This window comes from Daphnia pulicaria, chromosome 4 (assembly GCF_021234035.1).
Source record: "Daphnia pulicaria isolate SC F1-1A chromosome 4, SC_F0-13Bv2, whole genome shotgun sequence".
Lineage (NCBI taxonomy): Eukaryota > Metazoa > Arthropoda > Branchiopoda > Diplostraca > Daphniidae > Daphnia > Daphnia pulicaria.
The window spans coordinates 5448839-5472691 of record NC_060916.1 but is presented as its reverse complement, the minus strand read 5'-3'; the positions used below and the strand labels follow the sequence as shown (position 1 = coordinate 5472691).

Genomic DNA, 23853 nt, shown 5'->3' with positions numbered 1-23853 from the left:
CCAAAATAAATGAGTTTTTAATAAAAAACTAGGCTACAAGGGCACGCCACCACGCTTTAAAGCCATTGGTGGCCAAAGGGTTTACACAAGAATATGGCGTCGACCATGAAGAAACTTACGCCCCTGCTCTAAAACACTCCACCCTAAGAAACTGTATTTGGTCTTATAGCCTCCCTGGATATGGAAACTGTTCTGCTGGATGTCAAACTTGCGTTCTTGTATGAGAAACTAGATGAGGGGATTTTCATGTCATAGCCGGAAGGATTTTTGGTGCCTGGCCGTGACATGGAAGTATGCAAACTGATTAAGAGTTTATATGGCCTGAAAAAGGCCCCACGGGCCTGGAATAACAAATTCAACGATTTGTTGATCAAGTTTGGTCTCGTCAGGAGCAATGCAGATCCCTGCATTTACTCCCATCATCAATGGGAGGAGTTCACGATCCTGTCCTTTTTTGTTGATGATGGCATAATATTTTGCAGTAACCAAGAAGGAAGCCTCAGTCGAATCATCAAAAACCTGGAAGAACAATCTCAGACCTGAAACAATGGATGTATAACGGTTTCTTGTAGTCGAAATTATCCGAAACAAGAAGAAGAAAGAACTCAAAGCAGCACAACCGCTGTTCACTCTGGCACTACTGAAGAAATTCAGAATGGAGAACTGCCATCCAAAATCAGTATCCGCAGACCCGCAGACACACCCAAGTAACGAAATGTCGCCAAAAATTGAGAGGGAAAAAGGAGACATGGAGAAGATCCCGTATCAGGAAGCTTTTGGGTCCCTCTTTTATCTAGCCATGAGTACTCACCCAGATATAGCGTTTGCAGAGGGGCAGGTATCATAGTTCTGCCAGAACTTAGGAAACGGGCATTGAAATGCCATAACAACTTTTTTGCTTATCTTGCGGGAACGCCGTACCATGGGCTTTACTTCAAAAGTAGCAACCACACGGTAATGAAAGGCAACAGTGATGCCGACTTCACAAGAGACCAAGAAACTAGGAAGTCGACAACTGGATATATCTTCATCTACCATGGAGGACCTGTGGTGTAGGCCAGCCAAAGACATAAATGCACTTCCTTATCGACCATGGAAGGGGAATATGTAGCAGAGTGTGAGACATCGAAAGAAGCCATGTGGATTGACCGACTGCCAAAGGGGATTGGATAGGACCAAACACTGCCAATTACTCTACTCTGTGATAATAAGAGTGCAATCCACCTAGCCCAAAACGTAGTTTCATCAAAGAACAAAGCATATAAAAATCAAATACCACATCATTAGGGAACAACTCAAGAATGGAATAGACTTACAGTACGTTGGAACAGAGTACCAACTTGCAGACATCTTGACAAAACCCCTCGAGATTAACCGATTCCAGAATCAGCGTGATAAGATGGAAATTATTGATGTCAAAGGATCTTCAGCTTGAGGGGAGGTGTTGAAGATGGAAGAAAGCTGAACATCCAAATAGTGACACTAGGTTTCACTATAACTCACCTGTCTTGCCGATAGAGTAGTCTGCAGGGGTGAAATTCCGAAAGCTGTTTTAGACTAAACTTAGACTAAACTTGAACTCAAGGGAACTTACACTAACTTTAGATTTAGACTAGCAAATTGACGGTATTTCGAATTCCATACAACAAGAACCGATGCAAAGATTCCATTACAACTTTGGAGTTTCTTGGTGCATGACGCCAAGCAGAGAGGAATGTTACAAATGACCTGTATCAACAATCACTTCCTTGGTGCATGATGCCTAGTAGAGAGGGAATGTTATAAAGAAGCTGTATCATCATAAATCTCATTAAATATAAATTCATTATTATTAGCAAAAGTTATGAACATCAATCCTGCTATTCCAATGAATAATAAAATTTAAGATTAATAAATCTAAGTTTATATAATTAAAGCCTTTAATAATTAATATGTGTCTTGTTTTTCTGGATTTGCGTGGTATTCACCTTAAAATTAGTGAACAAAACCCAGAAATTCAAACTTCTAGGATAACCAGCTCCTTTCCCCTTTTATTTTTAAATAAAAATTAAAGCTTAAGAACCTCTTAAAAATTTGGAACTTGCTAAGGAAATGGCAACTCAAGCAAAGTATGATCCGGGAACTGGAGAAAGACACACGAAGACAGAAAATTAAGAATTTATCATTTTGATTTATGGTGGCTAGCTTCTGGCTTTCTGCACAGATTATCTTGTCCTTAAAAACGAAAATTTTTTGAAAATTATAACGAATATTTGTAAGTACGTCATAACTAACTATGGAAAAGGAATCATCAAAAGTAGTGTTTGATGGCTACGATATTCAATCTTTAAAAGACATAACGCATGCAAGAGAACAAAAAGTGTTGAACCAGAAACTGTGTTTTCAAATTACACGAACCTAATTAATACTTAAGAAGAATTTATTTTGAATTGCAGAAACAAACAAAGAATCATATTTAAACAAGGTAAATGACTAAATGAGAAAGGAGTATCTACTATTCATGCAGTGTCCGATGCTGACCTGAAAATAGTACCGTACAAGAATGCGTAGCAACAACAACTACCATTATTATTATAGGGAAGGACACCGATGTACTCATCTTACTATATATACTTCACTACTGCAATGAAATAAATGAAGAAATTTACCGAACCTAAAGCCCCAAAAAGGGGTGGGATGTGGAATGTAACTAAAGTGAAGAAAATCTTAGGAAACAACTTGTGTAATTCACCTTTGTTTAACCATGCCTTCCTTGGTTGTGACACTACATCGAAGCCTTTGGTAAAGGATGCTATTGCACTGAAACTCTAAAAAATAGTGTTCACTTTCAAATCAGTTTGTCTACATTTTTCTACTTGCCTAATTGTTCAATTGAAGAAGTTGACGCAGCAGGAGAAAGCGCTATGTGCAATGTGTATGGTGGCTTACCTAGTGATGACATTGAAAATCTTCGATGCACAATTTTCAAGAAGAAAGTAAGCAATGCTAATGTTACGTCGTCCATTAAACCAGAAGAGCTTCCTCCAACATAAAGATCTGTGAAGTTTCATAGTAGACTTACTCACTTACAGCGGTTAAAGAAGTTTACATCTTTTAGACAACCATATGACTTAAAACATATGACGTCTATTGCCAAGATTAAATAAGTAAATTATTACCACAGATGAGTTATGTTTTGTCGTCTTTTTTACATATAGGAAGAAATTTGGTTAGGAGTGACCAATTTAAAACTGATTGGGGATGGTCACTAAATGACGGATTATTTTTTCCTTAAAACCACTGATGTACCACTAGCTCCTAAGGAGCTAATGAAAATGATTAATTGTGATTTTAATTGATCCTGTGACAACAACAAATATACCTGTCATGAAAATGGAAACATGCATAACCTCATGCAAAATTGCGAAGGTGTTGTGTAAATGTTAAAAGCACTTTTCAAGAAGATGTCGATAAACTATTTTAACTTATAATTCAAAAAATTAAATAAAACTTTCGATTTGGTTATATAAATTTTTCAAAACATTTCAATATTTGGAAGGGATGATATGAAAAAAAGTAAAAAAAAGTAGAAGCGGCTAGAAGATCAGCGCACCAAGGAAGGAAGCACCGTGCTGCATTAAATTACCAGCTGCTATGTCGTCTTTGTCGTCGTCGTCCTTCTCGTCGTTGCCGTCTGATGGCTGGGAAGAAGAGTTGACTGTGTGTGAGTGCACTTGTTAGGTTACGGATGTTACCATAGCAACCCTGAAGCAACTTCGTCTCGTGTTCTCCTCAAGGTACGTGTCCTCATTTTTCTGTAAATTTGCAAGTCTTTTATCAATATCATAAAATAAACATTGAAGAAGTTAAACTTAGAAGCTCAAGTCTCTCTCTCCTTGCTCAAAACTCCAAGAATTTCGGCTCACAGCCACGAGAACGGTCTTGGTTTGGATGAATCTGGAAATGCCATATAAACATCGCTTCCGGCCTTATTGGCCAAATGCAAGCCGTAGAGGTAACACACAATTCTTTTCAATTTTCCAACAGAAATGTACACAACAACTTCTTTCTCTACATTTCACATGCAGCTGGTTATTGGTGGTGGATTTGATGAGGTCTAAATGTATGGCTGGAATGGCTGTGTTGTTTGTCGTGCTACCAGGAACTGGTAAAACTGCCCTAACCATGGCTATTGCCCAAGATTAAGGCAACAAGTTGATGAAGCCCTTGATTTGGTCACTCACTGGGAGAATGTGGTGTCCAAATCAGAACCGGAAGAATTCTGTAGATATCAAAGACCATCAGAAGGGGTTACCTTTGGGTAAGTTTGCGCTCTTGAATTATTTTTTTTTTGTTATCACTTGAATTTTTTGTGTTAGTAGGGAGAGACAAGATCCAAATTTTTTCAATTCGGAATTGGTTGAAATGATGGGAGAATAAGTCGCGTCTTTATGTAACCTGATTTACTTCCCAAACTCGCCATCTATCAAACGGAACCAGGTAACTTCACGTTATCCTTGAGTTTTTATCCATTTGTTTGAATTTATGTTTGTAAAGGAACCGGTCTGCGTTGGTTTTCACCTTACGAAGATCAGCTAATTGCTATGGGAATTGAGAAATTTATTCCATTTTGTGTAAATCTGTTAATCGACTGGTGGTACTCCCTGGACTATTTGGTATCTTCCATGATATCGAAACACATGCTACCCCAATGGACTGCCGAGAAAATACCTGGCAAATACAAATGTGAATAATGAACATAGAGACTTCGCCTGCAAACCCAATTAGAGGACCGTTTACCTTTCATCTTCTTATTTAATTACCCTCATATTATTTATGTTCTTTTGATTTCCCCCCTGTTTTCTTACGAGTAGTATTACCAGGAGAATAAAGTAGCTCCGCCCCTTTAAGACGTTATCCGTCTAGCCTACTCTACAAGAAACTTATGTAATTTCTCTCCGATTATTGTTACCGGACAATTGGCGAAAATTGCTTGTCAAAAGTCCAGTGGAAGTGGCGTCTCCAGTTTCTAGGTTTCCAGCAAATCAACTTCTTTGCATCGCTTCGATCGCTTCATTCTCTTGTACTTTTCCAGCAAGAATTGTCAATAGTCGAGCATTCGCAGGTGTTCAAGAGATGATTTTTTCTTCGTCGCAAATTCCTTCACTGCCTTATCAACATCCTCCATCATTAATTCCCTTGTACTAAGACACAAGCCTGTTTGCGTAAGTAAACCGGTAAAAAGGATTTTTTTTTTAGACCTTACGATTTATTTCTATTCTTATATCACTTTGCGGGTTTGTTAGAAGAGGCGAAGATTTCTGCGAGATTTCTCCATTGAAGCAAAGAAGTCGCAATTCACTTGGAAATGAACTTAAGGTGCATTAAGGAAAAGCAATCATTGCAAGCTTAATTACCTGTCTTTTATTTTAACTTATAATTTGTAATTTTTGATATCGTCGGACATCTAAGTTTAAAAGTTTTGATCCATGTTAAAATTAGTATTATTTTTTTACCGTGTTATTTTTAGTTTTCGTTTATCAAAATATAAGAATGATAACCTCGAAATTTACTGGAAAGGTTTCAGCAGCGAGCACAAAATGTTAAAGCATATGAATAGACATTATAGAAGATGAAATTCAAAGGATTGTATTCAACTACAGTTGTTGGAATGGGGAATCCAAGATTGGCTGAAATATTTTACGTTGTTGACGGGACTGTTGAATTAGACGTTTCATGACTTATAAGTCTTTAAAAAAAATTCGTTTTAAAATTAAAAATGCTCGACCAAATCGTAAAAAATGGCAATAATAACTGGTTTCTATTGGTCGTGTATTGTAAAATATGATTGGGTTTATTGCGTTATTTAAAGTCCATAACTTCGACCAATAGGACCAATCCAAAAGTCACGTGACTTCTTCCCCCTGGGGCCATTAAAGAACCCTACATGGCTACATCTACATGGCCTACACGGCATTCTTTTGTTTTATTAGCCATTAGGGCAACTTATGATTTGGATTTAAGAAATTTGGAAGGACTTGTGGTCTGGTGCTGCACGTTTTTTGAATCGTCTTAGATGAGAAGTTTGTTATTAAATTGAAGATTTAGGGCATTACCACTCAGTGAAAGATGTGTGGTAAATATTACATAATATTTTACCATTTCTCTTGGACTAACGAATCGTATTACTCACCGTTTAAGTGCAGCAGTATCATGTTTGAAGCCCCTGAGGAAGGTTGCATTGCCAAGTTACGATCGATTATAGCAGCATACACCGCGGTTGATGTTTTTTCCACTTTGCTGCACCGCAATGCCAATGATGAAACACCTTTGGAAGTTGCCATCAAAACCAACCAGAGCAATGGAATGTGTGCTCAAGAATTGGTGACCTTTTTACAACGTTGGCATCATCTCCCGCTTGATGACGGAGAGCTCCCGGAATTTGACGACGAGTGTTACACGCTGTTTGCAAAGATCATAGATGGGCTTTGTAGTGGCATCCCATTCTGGTGGTGATGGAACACCTCATCAACGCCCACTGCTCTGTCACTTGGTTGGAACTCCTGGGTGGCGTTTTCTTCAAATCCACCACCCTTACTCGAGAGGAAAAGATTATTGCACTTGAATTGATTGGTGGTTACCTGATAATGGACGACACACCCTATCGGTTTAAACCATTTGAAGATTCAGCGATAAAGATTGGACTACAGCTCTGGAGGCAAGCGATGAGTCAACGTTTATTTCCGGCCAACGGTGAGCCTCCTCTCCCCAAAATACCCCATGTGGCTGTGCTAACTGAAGCATCTGTTGTAGTATTTGGATCTCTCGTTAGAGTGACGACCATGGAAGAATTGGACCTTCTGCAAGAACACATTGAACGTGATTTCTACACGCTGCAAGCTTCCGGGCAAGAAAGCCAACCACTGTCTATGCTGCTGCATGGCCACGTCCTCCTTGTTGCACGCCGGATCAGTAAGCAAAACTATACAGACCTATGCTTTGTATCTCCAATATTTGATGTGCTTTCCACCAATTCATTCCAAATGGGATGTGCGCTACGGAGACGACTTTTGCGAAGATAACAATCTTGCGCTGAGCACTTGCCTGCTCATCTTGGAACAAGTCAATGCCTACGACCCTGAAAACATTTCTTCGCTTGCTTTTAGAATGTTGAGAAGGACACTTCGCCTCATGTCAACCTTGTTCATCACGCTGGTAGAGAAACCGCCTGGAACACCCGGAAGGGAACACTTGTCTTTTGCCAATCTCCTTGCGCCTCCCAAATTCTTCATCACCATTTTGAAGTACTTCGAAGCGCCGCGCTATATCTCTTTTGTACTGTGGGATGGTTTCGACAGTTTCGGTGAACTTGCCATTCGATTTATTTATGTTGTGGATTCAATGTCTCCCCACTTGACTAGCGAGAGAATCAACAGTTGGAACAGCACTATTCAAACATTATTCGCTGCTACTTTTCAGAACGTTCCACCACAGTTCTTCACGCAGCGTATCGGTACGCCGAAGACATTGAGTCAGATTCTGATGCAGAGCTCAAGCTCGTTAAACTTTCTCTCACACTTGGAGCCGACCCGAACGCCATTGATGACTGTGGTGTAACTCCGCTTCACCGTTTAGCCGCGGAAGCTGTGTGCAGTGTTTGCATGATGTTCTGCCTGTGTTTCAGGCTTTGGTTGACGCTGGTGGACATCTCGACATGGCCACATTCAACGGCGACACTGTTCTCGACATCGTCAAACAATCGCTGCAGCACATAAAAGACAACAGCGAGCTACGAGACTACAGCCCTCCCCCCTACTATGCATCGTTATTGAACACAATTTTTCCACTGTCCTGATATTGCGCTCGAGTTATTCGGGAGCATGGTATTCCGTTCGACGGGGGACGGCTTCCGCTTCGGCTCCAAGAATTTGTCTCTCGTCACTGGCCCATTGAAGGTGTACTATTAAAAATAACTTAATAGCATCAAGTATTGTGTTTGTAATTTTCCAATTTTGTTTAATTTTTATCTTTTGACAGTTTGTGACGAAGACGACGGGCCTCCAACTTACGTTTACCACTTGGGTCGTTGAACTTGATTTAAACGTTTCCTTTTCGATTCAATGCCTTTGTTTCTTTTCACAACACAGACTGAATAGCAAAGTATAAGATTTTTGATTATGTTTTCGATGTCTCTCAATAAAAAGACATTCAACCTTAACTCAATTTTAGATTTCTTTTTCCATGTTAGCGGTACTCACTGCTCGTTAGTTGAAAGCAAGCGCAGCATTGTTGTGTGGTTTAATAAGTAATTAGCCAACAGGTTCCATTGATGAACCAACAGTTCGTCGCCTGCAACCTGACGTTATTATGTGGTGACGATAGCGCACTATTAAATTAATTCAATTTTTAGTATATATTATATTTATAAATTGTGTAGTCGGACCCAGAGTAGTTGCATTATTTAAAAAAATTCTACGTATTACTATGTTTCTAAATGTAATGCTAGGAGAATAAGTATCTTCTCCTCCCCTCCCTTCCTTTTTTTAAGAGTTGTTTTCATTGAGATTGCGGACGTCCTCTTTTGGCTGGTGGAAGATCCGTAGCTGAGAGACGTCACGTAACTGGAATCTCTGTTCTAGCCGTAAGGTGCGTCGACAATAAAGTCCAAGAGAGCAGCGTCAACAAACCGGATAACATTCGATTTCAGTTTTATAGCGAAAAAATGTTTATATTAAGTGAAAGCCATCTTGTCTTGTTAAAAAAAACCATAAAGTCATGTAAACCCCTCGTCACCGACGTGTTTTTTACGCAACCAGTTAAAGTATGTAACCGCATACATTTCCTGTAGAAAATGTGTGCGCTTATTCGGAGAGCTTTTTAAAATAACGACTTTTCCCACTTTGATCCATTTACCAGTCGAATTGTAGTCGACAAGATAACTTCGTCGGATAAAATGTGGCCAAAATCCGCCCAAAAAGATACAAATCGCACAAGTATACCAGGTCGTTGACAGAAGAGAACTCACACAATAAACCAGGCTGACTGAGGCTTGGCCCTTGACGGGCTCGGAGGTACCGGTTTATTTTATCATACAATCTTTTGAGCCCACACGGTGAGATGCTGTTCAGAACGTTAAAAACAGGGAATTGATAACATTAAATGAAGGAAATTTCTATGTAGTCCACAGTTTCCTGTAGACTTAAATGAATGAAGGCCAATTTGAGCAACAGCTGTGAAACAAACAAAAAATCTGCTGTGCCCTCTATTTGGCAGCTGTTCGAGATGCAACGTTTTCCCGGAAGTGCACACCGGTTACATACCGAAAGAAAGATAAATAAACTAACACTTGGAAATGAGGTGTAGACTCATCGACTTCTTTTTCACACTGATCTATTGATAGCTAAGAACGCAGAACGGGACGTTTAAACATTTGGGGTAGGGTAGAGTGGTGACAATGGGGCCACCTAACGGGGGCCCCGAAGGTAATAATCATGAAGATGACGAGGTAGGCGACTCTGACGGCCAGATCTGGAAATTGGCTGTTGGGGTGTCGGTATATTCCCAACATACTCCCCACCAAAGCCCGTATCTTCCGGCTCGACTTCTCTTATTGCTGGATCTGGATCGTTTGGCGCTGGATCTGGATCGTTTGGCGCTGGATCTGGATCGCTTGGCGCTAGATCTGGATCATTTGGCGCTGGATCGTTGATCATCGTTGCCGGGTCAGGGGGAGCCAGATCCTCGACTGGTTCCGGTCCTGCTTCATCTTGGGTGATCACGTCTTCGGGTTCTTGGAACACTGCTAAAGGATATAAGCATTGAATGGCACGATTAATATGATTACCGTTAGCAGTCCGAAGAACGACCGATCGAATGAGTCCATCACGACTCGGTCTAAGTTCGGTAACTAATCTGGTTGACCACAAAAGGCGTTTGGTGTGTTCGTCGTGAATAAACACAACTTCACCAAGGCGTATTTTTCGGCTGGATTTTCCCTTTGAGTGGAAGTTGTCCAGCTGCATGACGTAATCTTCGATTAATCGGCCCCAGATGTTACTCACATATTCCCTTCTCTCTTGGTCCATCGCGATGAGGGTTGCACTAGTGTAGGTGGGAGCCATCAAGTTGACTGCTGGCTCCGGGTTGGCACAAGTCGATCGTCGATTGTTAAGAAATTGGTTGGGAGTGATAGGGAGTGGTTCATCTGCTCCGTCACTGATGTAATTGAGGGGACGCGCGTTAACTACGCTTTCGATTTCGATGAGACTTACTTCGAGTTCGTCGTAAGCCAAACAGGCTCTGCCGTTGGAGCGTCGTAGTAAATCTTTGACGCTCCGCACCATCCGCTCCCAAAATCCTCCCCACCATGGCGCTAAGCTGGCGGAATAAATGAAGAAGTTTTCTTCTGGCGAGTAGATCTAGGACGGTTGGATCGGCTTGTAGAATGTTTAAGTGGCGCTCGACACAGCGGAATGTTTGTGCATTGTCTGAATACATGACCGACACTGGCCCTCGTCTCGCGGCAAATCTTCTGAATGCCAGTAAAAACGAGCGGGCGGATAAATCAGTGACAAGTTCCAGATGCACGGCACGAGTAACGGCGCACGTAAATAAACACACGTAGCACTTGCGATGATTAATCACTGTTTCTTCTTCGAATTCCTGTTCGATTGGAGCCTCTGCTTCCGTCAGTGGCTCCGGCTCGTGTTCTTGGGGAGCCTCTTCTGCTGCAAGTGGCTCCGGAATGGAATCCGCTTCAATGGAATTTCCTTTTTTCTTAGTTTTCTTGATTTTCACTAGCTTGTAATAAAGCGGTCCAGCAAAGTCGACTCCAGTGACGTTAAACGCCTGTGGATTTTTCAGTCGATTAAGCGGGAGTGGCGCTGCTAGCTCGTTGAATGGTGGCGATGACAGCTTTTTGCATTTGACGCACTTGAACAACTCCTTCTTTGTCTGCTGACGTCCTCTGACGATCCAAAATCTTTCCTTGAGTTCGGAAAGGGTCGTCTTCACGCCAGCATGATGGAGTGATTCATGTTTGTCTGCAATAATAAAAGAAACCATTTTGTGATTAGCGGGTAGCAAGATCGGAGGCTCGATATTTTTGTCCCTGAGCGCGAGAATAACTCGGCCACTGATCCGGATTAGTTTGTCTCGTTCGTCCCAGACTGGATTAAGAGATGCGATCTTTTCCTTTTGATGGATCGGTAGACCAAGCTGGAGTGTCTCTTATGCCTTCGGATACTTTTCTTTCTGGAGCTGCCTATAAATCGTCAGCTCCAACTCGTCTAATTCTTCGCTTGCAAACCTGGTCACTCTGATAACTTTATCTTTTACTTTGATTGCTTCTGTTAGCCCTACGCCTGGGTCAAGTAATCGTTTACGGCATCTGTTGGAGAACCTAAGCATTCAGGCTGTTCTCTAAAGAAGTCAATTCCAGGTTGAGATATGATCCAAATCCCAGTCGATAGGCGTTGTTGGTATTGCAATGGCAGCAGTGACGTTGACCACTGCTCCTCTTGACTCTGCGTCTATAAGATTCTTGAATGGATGGATCTTGCTTTTCTTGTGTGGAATTCGGCCAATCGTCTTATTCTTCGATCAGCCATTCGGGTCCGTGCCACCACAGCTGAGAGTTTACCAGTGCTTGTGCTGGCGCTCCCCGCGAAGCAAGATCCGCTGGATTCTGGACACCTGGGCAGTGCTTCCACCAACTCTTCTCGGAGACACTTTGAATTGTCTCCACTTGGTTTCGGACAAACGGCTTCCATCTGTTGGCGTCACCTCGGATCCATCCGAGCGTTACCAATGAATCCGACCAATACGTCACTTTCCATTTTTCAATGTGCAGCGCTTTTCTTACAGCTTCACCTAGAAGGACTGCCAAAAGAGAGCTTAATAATTCTAATCGTGGTAAGGTGACCTTACGTTTTGGTAGAGGCGCTACTTTCGTTTTGCTGACGAGAAATGTGTTGAACGGCTTTTCATTTTCTCTTTGGAGCCGTACGTAAGCTACGGCTCCGTACGCAGCTTCCGATGCGTCTCCGAACACGTGTAATTCTGGTGTCACTACGTCTTTTCCAAATCCTACCCAGCGTGGAATTTTCAGCTGGTTGAAATTGATAACACCTTTCATCACTGCTCTCCATGATTTTTGGATTTCTTCCGGGGCAACTCCATCCCAATCTACGTCGTTTTCCCAAAACCGTTGATAAATGATCTTTAGCAGGAGGACTGTTGGGGCTAGAAAACCTAAAGGATCAAAAATTCTAGATGAAACACTTAAAATTTTTCTCTTTTTGATCTTTTCGCCGATTTCTTCCGCTGCTTGTACGATTGTGGATGGCTCAAATTGGAACGTATCGGATCCAGTATCCCACCGGATCCCGAGCACTTTCTATTGATTATCCAACGAGGGAGACAGAAGACCTACTGCTTGATTTTCGAGGCCTTTTTCTTCCAGGTGTTGACGGAGCTCTTCGCTATTGGTTGCGTAGCTCCTCATGTTGAGTTTGCTTCACTGAATAGGATATTCGTCTCGTCGACTCTTGCTTTGGCCGTTTCGACTTCGTCTGCTCCGCCTAAATAAGCGTCGACATATAAATTTTCCATTAATTGATCAACCGTCTTTGGGTATCTAGAATAAACAGATTTTATGTGCTTGTTTACAGCTGCTCTAAGCAAGAAGGGACTAGGACTCAGGCCAAACGGAACTCTTAACCATTTGTAAGCAATCAGCGGGGAGCCAACTTTACTTGGCTCCGTAGACCATAAAAACCTGATCGCTTCTGCATCTTCGTGCTGTAGCACTATATTCAACGCCTTTTCTATGTCGGCAATCCAGGCGATCTTGGTCATCCGGAATCGCATTGTGACTGAAAGGAGATCGTGGTTTAAATTCGGTCCGATTTCCAACACTTCATTCAGGCTTGGCCCAAATTTCGATTTAGCTGCCCCATCAAAAACTGGGCGAATCTTCGACGTGTTTTGTCTCTTCTGAAAACTGGATGATTTGGTACATACATGTGGTGACCATCGTACTCCATATCGGCTTCTTCCACGAACTTCTTTTCGATTAGTTGCTGGATCTCGTAGCTGTAGTCGGTGAGATCATGTGGAGTCTTCCTTAGACTTGCCAGCGTACTCTCCAGTCTTCCGGCGGTCATATGGAAATTTCTCTGCAATCTCCATTGATCCGCCGTCCAGGGCAATGGGGTGCAATAACGGCCATCCGGAAGTCGAGTTATCTCGTCTTCAAATCGGTCGAAACGATTATTCAGCTCCACCGCATCCACTCCATCCAGATTCGCGAAATTCTCTAATTTCCAAAAAAGAGAAAAATCAAATTTGATTGCATTCAGCTCGTCTTCTTCCATCCTTTTGGTGTCAGAATCTAACTCTGGCCCATCTGATTCATCTGAGAGTGATGATTTTTCAGTTGGGGTTTGGAGACTGGAATTTCCTGTCCCCGAGGTTGATTTTTTCGACTGGACTGGGAAAGCTTTCGTTGAACTGTTGCATGTTGTTGTGTATGATGTAACGACCTGAGAAGACGAATAATTGGATTGAGAGATTAAGTGTTTTATTATGTTTTGACCAGTTTTGGATGATGTTTCTTTTGATGGGCCGCCTAACATTTTTCCAAATGGCGCGTTTTAGGCTCTCAACCCGCAGGGGCTTTGGATGGCTGCTCCGCTGTCTATGATCAAATTTATTTGGTCCATGCCCACCAAAATTCCAGATGGATGTTCTTCTTCTGTCTGAGGTCTGTCAAATCTATCGTCTCTCAACCTCTCGTTTTCAACCAGAGTTGCTCCGCAAATCTGGACTTGATGTACGGGCCTGTGTTCGCGATGAATTCAGACTCTAAAGCAAGAAGATTGATTATTGGGGCTCCTTGCCAGGTGCCCCGCTCTTCAATTCCGACGGACTTTCTTCCTCTTACTGGAACACTCTGACTGAGAGACTCTCGACCTGTTTTTTCTCTAAATTAAGATCTTCTGAGATTGATTTAAGTACCCATGTTCTATGGCTTCCTTTGTCGGCGAATAGGATGGGTTTTTTTTCTCGGCCATCCGGGCCGATCACGAACACTGTAGCCGTTTTTAACATAATATCGCCAAATATACTTTCACATGCTGTAGTGATGGTCGCGGCGTTTCCCGACACCGTGGAGCTGGTTGCCCCGGCTCCGGATGCATCTGAAAATCTTGTGTCTTTTCGTTCACATAGAGCTGTGTAATGTCGGCCGCCGCATCGATTGCAATTTCTCGGCGAAGTGCAGTCTTTGTTCGCATGACGCGTTCCAAAACAGTTCGTGCACCTTTGAAGCTCTGCGATCACGGCTTTTCTCTCCTTTAAATTCTTTGGGCATTTCGATGGCCAGTGCCCTTGGTTGCAAAAGATGCAAGGTCTGCTTGCTTCTCTTGGGCCTGTGTTGGAATGAGGAAAATTATTTTCTGATTTTTGATTTGGTTTTACCGGGTTAGCCGAATTCATTCTGGCTCCCGTTGCCAACTGCGAGGCTGTTGCCGGAGGTGGTGTTTGTTTTTGTTGCGGATTGCTTTGGGCTTGCTTCGGTTTTTCTGCCACCTTCAATCTGTTGAATCTCTCCGCCGCCTCTGTCTGCTCACGGATGAACTTGAGCCCGCAGTCTATGTCTGTAGAGTCATTGGTTTCCACTTCCGACCATTTTTCTTGAAGTTTGTACGGGACCAATTTGATTAGCTTGGTCCCAAGGAGACTCCCGTAGCTTGTTTTCTCTTTTCCGAGAGTCTCCAATGCACTGATGTGGGATTGGATTGTAAGCTGAAGGTTCCGCAGAGCTGCGACGTCCTTCTCGTCTCTTACTGGCTGAAGAGAATCCAATTTCTCAAAATGGGCGCTGATCAGCACCTCCTTTTTTCCATAAGTTTTTTGCAGCTCATCGATGGCGATTTGGTAGTTGGCATCGGTGAGTTCTAAATTCTCGACAAAAAAAAGGGCTTCCCCCTTAAGATATTCTTTCAAATAGTCAAATTTTTGTACCGTTGAGAGGCTAGATGAAAAACTTCTTGTCCCTATCTTCTTCCTTTTGCTTTTCTATCTCCGCCGCTTTTTCCATTTTTTGTTTTTCTAATTTCCATGCTTTTTTCGCCGCCAGATCTTCCTCATCTGTTTTCTTAATGGCTTCCCATTCCATCTGTTTCGTCTTCAGAATTACTCTGGCTGCGCTGATTTCGTCTTTCACATTTCTGCAATAGTCGTCTTCTGTTTCGTAATCTTCTTGGGGTGCATCCATTGTATTCATATCCTCATGGATCTTAAGGGAAAATCCTCAGTTCTCGTTTCAAATCTTCCAGTTCATTCGACGTCTTCAAGGTCATTTCGACTAAGTCGTACGCCTTCAGCTGATTAATCTTTTTTGTTATGAGACCTTTCACACGAGATGTTGAAGTCTTTGCTGGTGGTGGAGCCATTTTGATTTAGTGGCTCCGTCTATTGATTGAGAAAAAAAAAGAGATTAATGATTGCAATTCAGATTGAATAATTATAACTTTGAGTCCGAGATGGCGCAACGTCTGCGTCTTTCCGCTTTTGTTGTGGTGGCGTGATCCTTCGTTGTGGAACACTCTTTTTGCCGGTTGCCACTCTTCCTAATTAAGAATAATTAATATGGAGCTAGATTATTACTAGCTCCGACAATATGATTGAATCACAAATTTTCGTTATGGAGCTAGTTTGTTAACCGGCTCCGACAATACATTAAGCGAGAATGAGGAAAGGAGGAAAGAATTATTTTTTTATATATATCCGGCAACTTTGCAAGGTTTTCTCCTTTTTTTTTTTTGAAAGATTTAAAGATTTAGAATGAGGTTAATTTCAGACACGTTTGTATTTAATGGCACAAGCCATCATTCCTAGAATACAATATGGTACTTCAAGTTGACGGAAAACACAAATTATTCACGCCAATATTGTCTCCTTTCACGACCCCTGGTGGAACTGCGGCCAACTCCAGTCGGGTTTGAAAATACGGGCCTGGTTGGATCTGTTGGTGCCTGAAGATACTCTGCTGTGATTTTGGCTTGGCTGGCTCGGATCGACGATTTGGCCAATGCCACTGCTACTCCAGTCACCTCGTCGTCCTCGGCCAACAATTGCAGGACGTCCTCTTTCTCCGAGCTGGAGTCTGCGGCCGCTGGAGCCGCTGTCGATGGCGCCGGCTCCGAGAATATCACCCTCCTTCCAGATGTTGACGCTGGTGGCGCTGCTGTCGCGGCTGCGTCTCCTTCCTTCGCCTTGTAGCGAATATCGCCAGAAAAAAAACCAGCTTTTGGGCTTCTGCCAGCTGTTCCGGTGTCAGGAATTTTCTTGCAATATGTATAAAGCCGTCGAGTGGAGCCGGAGCGTGAAAGATGCGGCGGTCGTGCGGGTCTTCTCTCAGGGACCACCCTTTCTCCAGCCCTTCCAGCACTTAATCCCTCCTGTCGATTCGTTGTAGTTCGTCTGCTCTTGGATCGCGTACGTCTGGTGGAAGCCTTCTGGCTTGGACGATGGGTCTATTCAAATATTCCTCTCGTTTCTTCCTCGCGGTCTCTCTCTTCCCCTCCGGCGTGTTGTGGTAGAGCTTGGGTAGGCGTTCCTTTGTCCAAGGGGGAATCTCCCCTCGAAGCCGGGCTGCGTGCCTCTCTTTCCTGGCCTTGTCGCGTTCTATTGTTAAGCTTTTGGTGGAGTACCTTGTTAGACGCTCCGCTAATCTGCGGACGTTTGTAAAAGATAACGATGTTAATTTTTTAATAGTCAAGTAAGAATATGAGACACGGTCGGGCAATAATATGAGACACGGCCGGCTGGGGCGACTACAATCTGTTCGCCCAAGGACAATTTTTTATCCACACAACACGCGCAAAATTCGATCAATGGAGGGTGCGGTAGACCACTGGGGTGAGAGATGAGGGAGAGAGAAGAAAAGAAAAAATTCAAAATGGCTGCCCACCTGGTGGGCGTTTTTTTTTACGAATAAGAGAAAAAATTTTACTTCCTAAGAAATTCTTTACAAAATGGCGACTCTCGACTTTTTACTACGAATTGTTCAATTTACTGTACTTCTATAGATTCTATTTTGTAGAGAATTTTGGGGTATGGTTTTAACTAGACCCCGAAATTCTATTGTTTGACGCGAGTAATAATATGAGAAAGCAACATACAACAAGCAATTCGATTCAGTTGAGAGAAAGGCGATTTTGTTTTACACTTGTCTACGTTTACTCGACGACTCGGGAAACCCAAGAGCCGACAGTAATAATTAACCAAAAAAAAGTTTGGGAACTGAGCTGGGGATAAGATTGAGTGTGAGTCGAATGAGGATAAATAGGAAAAAGGGTGGAAAAAAAAGATACTAAATTCAATCCGTTCGAAGGACCATGTTCGAGATGCAACGTTTTCCCGGAAGTGCACACCGGTTACATACCGAAAGAAAGATAAATAAACTAACACTTGGAAATGAGTTGTAGACTCATCGACTTCTTTTTCACACTGATCTATTGATAGCTAAGAACGGGACGTTTAAACATTTGGGTTAGGGTAGAGTGGTGACAATGGGGCCACCTAACGGGGGCCCCGAAGGCAATAATCATGAAGATGACGAGGTAGGCGACTCTGACGGCCAGATCTGGAAATTGCTGTTGGGGTGTCGGTATATTCCCAACAGCAGCAGCCAAAAAGTTTTTGAGCAATAAACTGTACGAGCGACGACCGCATTGAGCGACAACGGCGATCTGAAACTCGTCTGCGGCCAACGTTACAGCAAACCTTGAATGTGGATACGGACATGGAAGATGTAACAGTTAGTTCTAATGAGTAAATGCAGGAACTCAAAGTATGGGAGACAAGTTGTATTCGTTATGAAACACAGATGTACATGTTACATACAGTAACAGTTATGCACACAGTCCTATGGAGTCTCAGGTAGACTCCGCTTAAATACTAGTGAGGATGCTGACGTGGCTGTGCCTTGTGGGCACAAACTGTAGGTCAGTTTCTAGACGATCCAGATATGGATCGTTCCCGTGCATCTGGCGTGTAACTTGCCAGCTACCGCCTAATAAGGAGAGTGTCTCGGCTGTTGCTATGTGCACGGTTAAGGAACCGTTACATTCCTCCCTTTTTTGAAGGAAATGAATATGTTAGTGGAAAGGAAAGATTTCTCTTTTTTTATTTGGTTTTTGATTTGCCGAGTGACTGTTACCGAAAGTCGTGAATGAAAAGGTTACTGTAGGTCGGGGACAATGTCGCTTCCTCCTTTTTTTGAAAAAGTAGGGTATATAGTTAGTTTTCTACGGTTTGTCACTATGGCTGGTCGTAGGTATGAATTGCTTCCGCTCGTTATTGATCGTATTACGATCATTGTTAATCCCGAAGGAGTAGACCGAGGTCTACAATGTGTCACAGAGTGCTCGAAAAAAAGTATTTGGCTACCTTTGGGGGACGAGGCTTATTTTATATTTAAAGATGGTTATTACGACCAGTCAGAACACTTGTTAATTAAGTGGGATGCTGTCTATCTGGGATGGACAGCAGAAACTAGTAAGGAAAAACGCTTATGGTTAGTACAACATTTTTAAACAATTACATGTATACATTTTAAATCATTTTTTTTAATTTAAAGGTGGCAAAAGGGTTTTCGAAAGTATCGGGCTAACTATACTGTTATACAATCTCGTATTTTGTGGTGGATGAAGTCCGGTGTTGACGTTTTTTATCCGGAGGGGCTACGAGGGGCCAACACTACGATCCATCCGATGATGTGGTGTAGGATCCAGATGAGCTGACGGATGACGATTGGAGATGGGCGCGTCGTTGTGCTCTTATGGCGTTGCCGGAAAGGCAAAATAACCATCAGCACGGAAGTCGGGGTTGGTGGAATACTTGTTGCAGATTGTAAGTTGCTCAATTAACAAGTTGTTAGTAATGCATAGATGTAAAAAGGTTTAGTAAAAAAGGGAAAATAAAATCATATACATTTTATTTTTGTTGTTATTACTACTGTTATTTTGTCGGGAGATATTTTTTTTTACTTTTACTTTTACTTTTACTTTTACTTTTTTTTACTTTTATTTTTACTTTTACTTTTCCTTTTTTTTCTTAAAGAGCTGGGGCTGAGGGAGGGACAATTATACAACCGTCGTTCCAACAGAGACCTTTAATTGGGTCGATGATGGTGTGATTGTGGTTGTGTTGCTTCGCAATCGTTAGTCGAGGATTCAAAGGGGCTGTTAGTTCAATGTCATCCACTGTAACTTGTTTACGTGTTAGTATCGCTGGTAGGCGATGGCACGGAATGCAAGCTATAGCTAGATAGATGCTAGTGAAAAGAATAATACATGCAAGGAGGCCTAACAAGCCATATTTGAAAATGTAGATCGAGCTGGACATGTCTCCAAAATTTGATTGGGATTTAGTGTCCAAAACAAGGGAAGAGAGGGAGTTGCTGCTGGATAGTTGTATCCGACTGATAAGTTCGGATAGGACATTCATTTGTTCTATCGTGTTAGATTCGTATATTGAATGGTGATTAGGTAAATAGTTATAAGATTTTAGAAGAATATCGTCAATTTTCTTGACGAGATGAAGCTTGGTTAGATGGACGGAAGATTCGTGAAGCTTCCAGTCATCATTTACCCATTGGTATGTTTTGTCGTTTAGGGAGACGTAAGGCGATGTCCAAAAGCAATCTTGGAATGGGTGGAGTAACCATCCGTCTTTACCTATTGTATAATTAGCTTATATGGCTTGAAAAAATGGTTGATAGCCGCAAGATGTTAGTTTTGCTGACAGTTGGATAGGTACAACGGCGCATTGTTGTAAAACAAGGGTGATGCCGCAGCTGCTGACTCTGCTGCATTTTTCCAAGTTTAAAGCTTTCCCGGTTAATGTGCTGTTTGACTGGGCCATGATAACTGCTTGGTTTCGTTGGATGGCAGTGATTTTGCAGTATAAATTTCTGATTTCGTTTGCAAGTACTGATTCATGTTTTGCCGCTTGGGCTTCAATGAACTGTCGGTTTTCAACATCCAGGATCTGGCGATCGCTGTCTAAGATATTTTTTGTCGTATTTTGCCTTGTGGTATTTTGGTTTGAAGGAGATGAGGGTTGACTTGATGTAGGTGTTGAGACCGGTTTTGGAGGGTTGACGGGTAATTTGGGTGTGGTTGAAGTAGGCCTGCCGGTTGAAGATGATGCGAAATTTGGCCAATTTCTATCTCATTATCTGCGATTACGTTTCTTTTGTAGATCTTTCCACGCCGGGATGGTTTCTAATGGCATGGGTTTTAGTTCAGCCAGAGAATGTTGAAATTTCCATTGCTGAAGTGGATCACAGATATTGCAGGTGGTAAATGTAAGGCAGGGAATAATAGTTGTGGGAATTAAGGCAATGCATTGTCTGTTCCATGACATTGATAGTAGTGATGAGTCATATTCCCATTTCGCTGTTTGGTTAATGGAGTTGCTGCATGTCAATAACTTATAAGGGGTCACGCACTCAGTTTTTCCACGAATCGTAAGTTGTCGATTGCAATATGCGAACTTCTGTTGTGGAAATTCGTTGCGAGCGATTATTGATTTACACAATTTAAGAGAAAGTACCTGGGTATCGGTAACTTACAGGCAGTATTCTTCTTTCGTTTTCGAAAGAATTGTACCGTGAAATTGGGGTGTAATGCCGAAAAGGCGGGGTATTTCTTCTTCTTGATGTGTTGGCGTTGATTCCTTTGGCGCTTTGGATTCAAGCAGGTTTTCGTTTTGGGTCACTTTTTCGAAAATAAAAAATTGGTCACTAGAATCCGAGCAGTTTCCTAGGAAGACTCTGCCTGGTGCGGTTTCGTTTGCAGAGGCAGAGGCATAAATTTTGGTCTGTCAGGATGGTTTGAATGGGTGTTAAATCATGACGTCCGGGGTCATCTGTTATCATCCAAGTGTCAGTGTCGTACGCTGCTTCGTTGCGGTCGCCATTGCATGATTTTGCAGCTATTTTATTGTTGCTCCACGAATGAATGCAATATGTGTCTCCGGTGAGAATGATTAAACCGGATTCCAGGAATTTGAAATTCTGACCTCGCTCGATTGTTGAAAGGTATTCTTCTGAAGTTTCTATGTTGTCGTCAGAAGCGCAGGAGAGAATGTTTACATTAATGTAGATATCCAATTTGGGATAGGTCAAGCAATATTTGGTGTGATTGGCGAGTCGAATTATTCCAGTTGGTACGTCATTCGTTGATTTTTTTCTGCGTACTTTCGGGTTAACTAACTGGATGTAGGTGTCTGGGACACCCATAACAGTTAATACAGTATCATTGGTACATAATATCGTTTTTTTTTATTGTTAAAAATTAGTTCTAATTGTGCAGAGTAATCTTCTAATTTGGACTGGTGAAATCCTCTTGTTAATCTCGCGACTCGAAAGAATTGTTTTGTATGCGCATTCCGGTTCTTGGTTTGCATCTGGACGACGCCAAACGATGGTAAGATCGTTGTGGTTGGCAAATTATTCATTGCTGGAGTTGGCAATTATTCCGAATGGTGATGTGACGGGACAGTCGTGGCATTCTTTGGCAAGTTTGATTGCTTGTGTTACACAGTTTTTTGCAACGAATGTTTGAGTGGTCATCCGTTTTCCTTTGCCGTCGGGTTCTTGTAGGAATTTTAGAGTGTCCCTGCGTCACAAAACGTGAGTTATGAACAATCTACCTGTCGTAACGCCACATAGTTCTGATGCACTAGCCTTGACGTATACCACTCCACTTAGCATCGAACCATCGCCTCCAACATTATACCCCATATTACCCATCGAATCAGCACTTGCTGCTATCGAACCTATTTCCATCGATCCTCCAGCCTACAACAATCTCGTCCAGGGAAGAATTGTATAAAGCAAAGTATGGTGTAGGAATCGTCCAAAAAGAGTCCACAAAGGACACCTGGGAAGGCAGTAATGGCCGTCTTATGCAGCAACGTTGCTTCTTCGCCGAAGCGTGCCGGCAAGCATCTCAAGGTGCGAGTCCAATTGTAGCAACCTGGTGCCTCGTTCGTCGGCTGAGAAGAAAAATTTGCATGATTCTAGTGAAGGCAAGCGTCCTTACACAAAAAAAGATAAGATTTGTACCACGGCGTAGCATGTCAGTAAAAGATTATGCCACAGCTGTGGTCCGTACGCTAACGAAAGTTTGACGTCTCCTTTGTGTCTCTCTCTCTCTTCAATGCCTAGGGAGTTTGCATCTATCACGCACAGCTAAAGATACATCGAACAAATAGCACTACAAATGAGGCAAACATAAGTTAGCGTTACATTTCAAAAGAGTTACCAGAATCCTTGTTGTCGTATCCTAGACGCAAATTTCCGGATGTATACAAAATGAGACTACAATGTAATTGTCGTTGATCTTGACGGCGTTCACGATAGGCTCAAGTCCGTTGAATCGGATTTGAGCGATGGGGATTTCTAAAACCTGAAATGTAAAATAAAACACATTCCAAAGGTTGTTTTCCAACTACAAGTTTGTGCATCTCTCTTTTTGGACTTACGTCTACGATTTCGAGGGTCCAACGATTGCGTACAACTACTGTTTGTTCCTTCTGATATACTCGAACAATCCAACTTTCATTCATGTCAAAGTAGTCCGCGTCGTAAAGGTGTGGTGAACGGCAAAGGGGTCCAAAGTCGATGCTGCACTCCGAGTACGTCATAGTCTTCCAATTAGATTCTAGTACATATTGTCAATAATTAAAAAAAAAAACTCCCACATGGCACGCGACAGTAACATAAGGTACACTTTCAGTTATCACCTGCAATTCGTCGTCGATTAAATAGCAGGCTTGGCGATAGGATTCGGGTGAGTCGTCTTCTTGGACAGTCAAGCTTTTGTGTTTCACTGCTACGAGGGCAGAAAACGTAGCCTTCCACCGTGGAATGAGACGCATCTTTTTGATGGGGGATTAGATAAATTAGAGATTTATCAAATACGGTAGTCTAAAACATGTGTGATTGCCCTAGTCCTACTTACATTTCTACCGTGCAAAGCTCTCCAAATTCTCTCTCCCGACACCATTTCTTGCCAAACGTCGGATACCAACTCGGCTCGTCGAGGGCAACCGCAATCCAGATAGCCGAAAATGTGTTCCACCACGTGCTGCACACCACGCTTTGATGGCAATTGGCCAGACAATAAGAACATGAGGAACAGTTGCGTTTTGTCCATTTTTTTTTAGACCAAAATTTGCTTACAGTACAGGCTGGCAATCAAGTCACTCTCCATCACGAGATTGCGGCAGAGCTGATTACAATTCCAGATTATCTGAATTTGTTTTTCAGACGAGAAACCACTAATAACTTCCTCTTAGACTAGCCAGTCACTCGCAACTACTTCTAGTCTTCTACACAATACAAAAATACTATTTAGAACCAGTTGCTGGTATTTTCTAGACTCGTCTGATACCGAAAAGTCGTCTGCAGGGATAGACAATCAGCAGGTCGAGTTGCCAAATTGTTGCAATAGGGTGACATAGTAAACACAAAAAAACCAAAAGTCTGATGCGTGTTGTCGTTTGTATCAACCATTGCATTCGCGTTTGTTTACTAGCTGGTGTTGCTTGGTGTTGACGTGTGTGTGTTCATTGAGTACGTATTTTAAGACTCCAGTAAAAAGTGATTGAAGCGACGAAATCCAAATTGTCTCAATCGCCATCTTGTCGTCGGTTGTGGCGGGGTGCGCCCAAGGAATCTTGGAGTTTTCGTTGGCTAACAGATTTACTGATTTCTTTTATTGCACTCGTTAAATTTTAATATGGAATCGGGTAAAGCATTTTTTTTATTCTTTGTGTTCCTGAATCGAAAAC

General features: G+C 42.3%; 1 protein-coding gene and 1 pseudogene across 1 annotated transcript; both read right to left on the bottom strand.

The window, feature by feature from the left end:
- Positions 1–9443: 9443 nt before the first annotated feature.
- On the bottom strand, positions 9444–11043 carry LOC124336775. Its single transcript, XM_046790566.1, has 2 exons — positions 10600–11043; positions 9444–10397 (listed from the first exon to the last, which is right to left on the bottom strand). Exons 1-2 carry the CDS (start codon positions 11041–11043, stop codon positions 9444–9446), a joined length of 1398 nt encoding a protein of 465 aa, XP_046646522.1.
- A 4329-nt stretch (positions 11044–15372) lies between these two features.
- Positions 15373–23216, bottom strand: LOC124336774 (annotated as a pseudogene).
- Between the last annotated feature and the right edge of the window lie 637 nt (positions 23217–23853).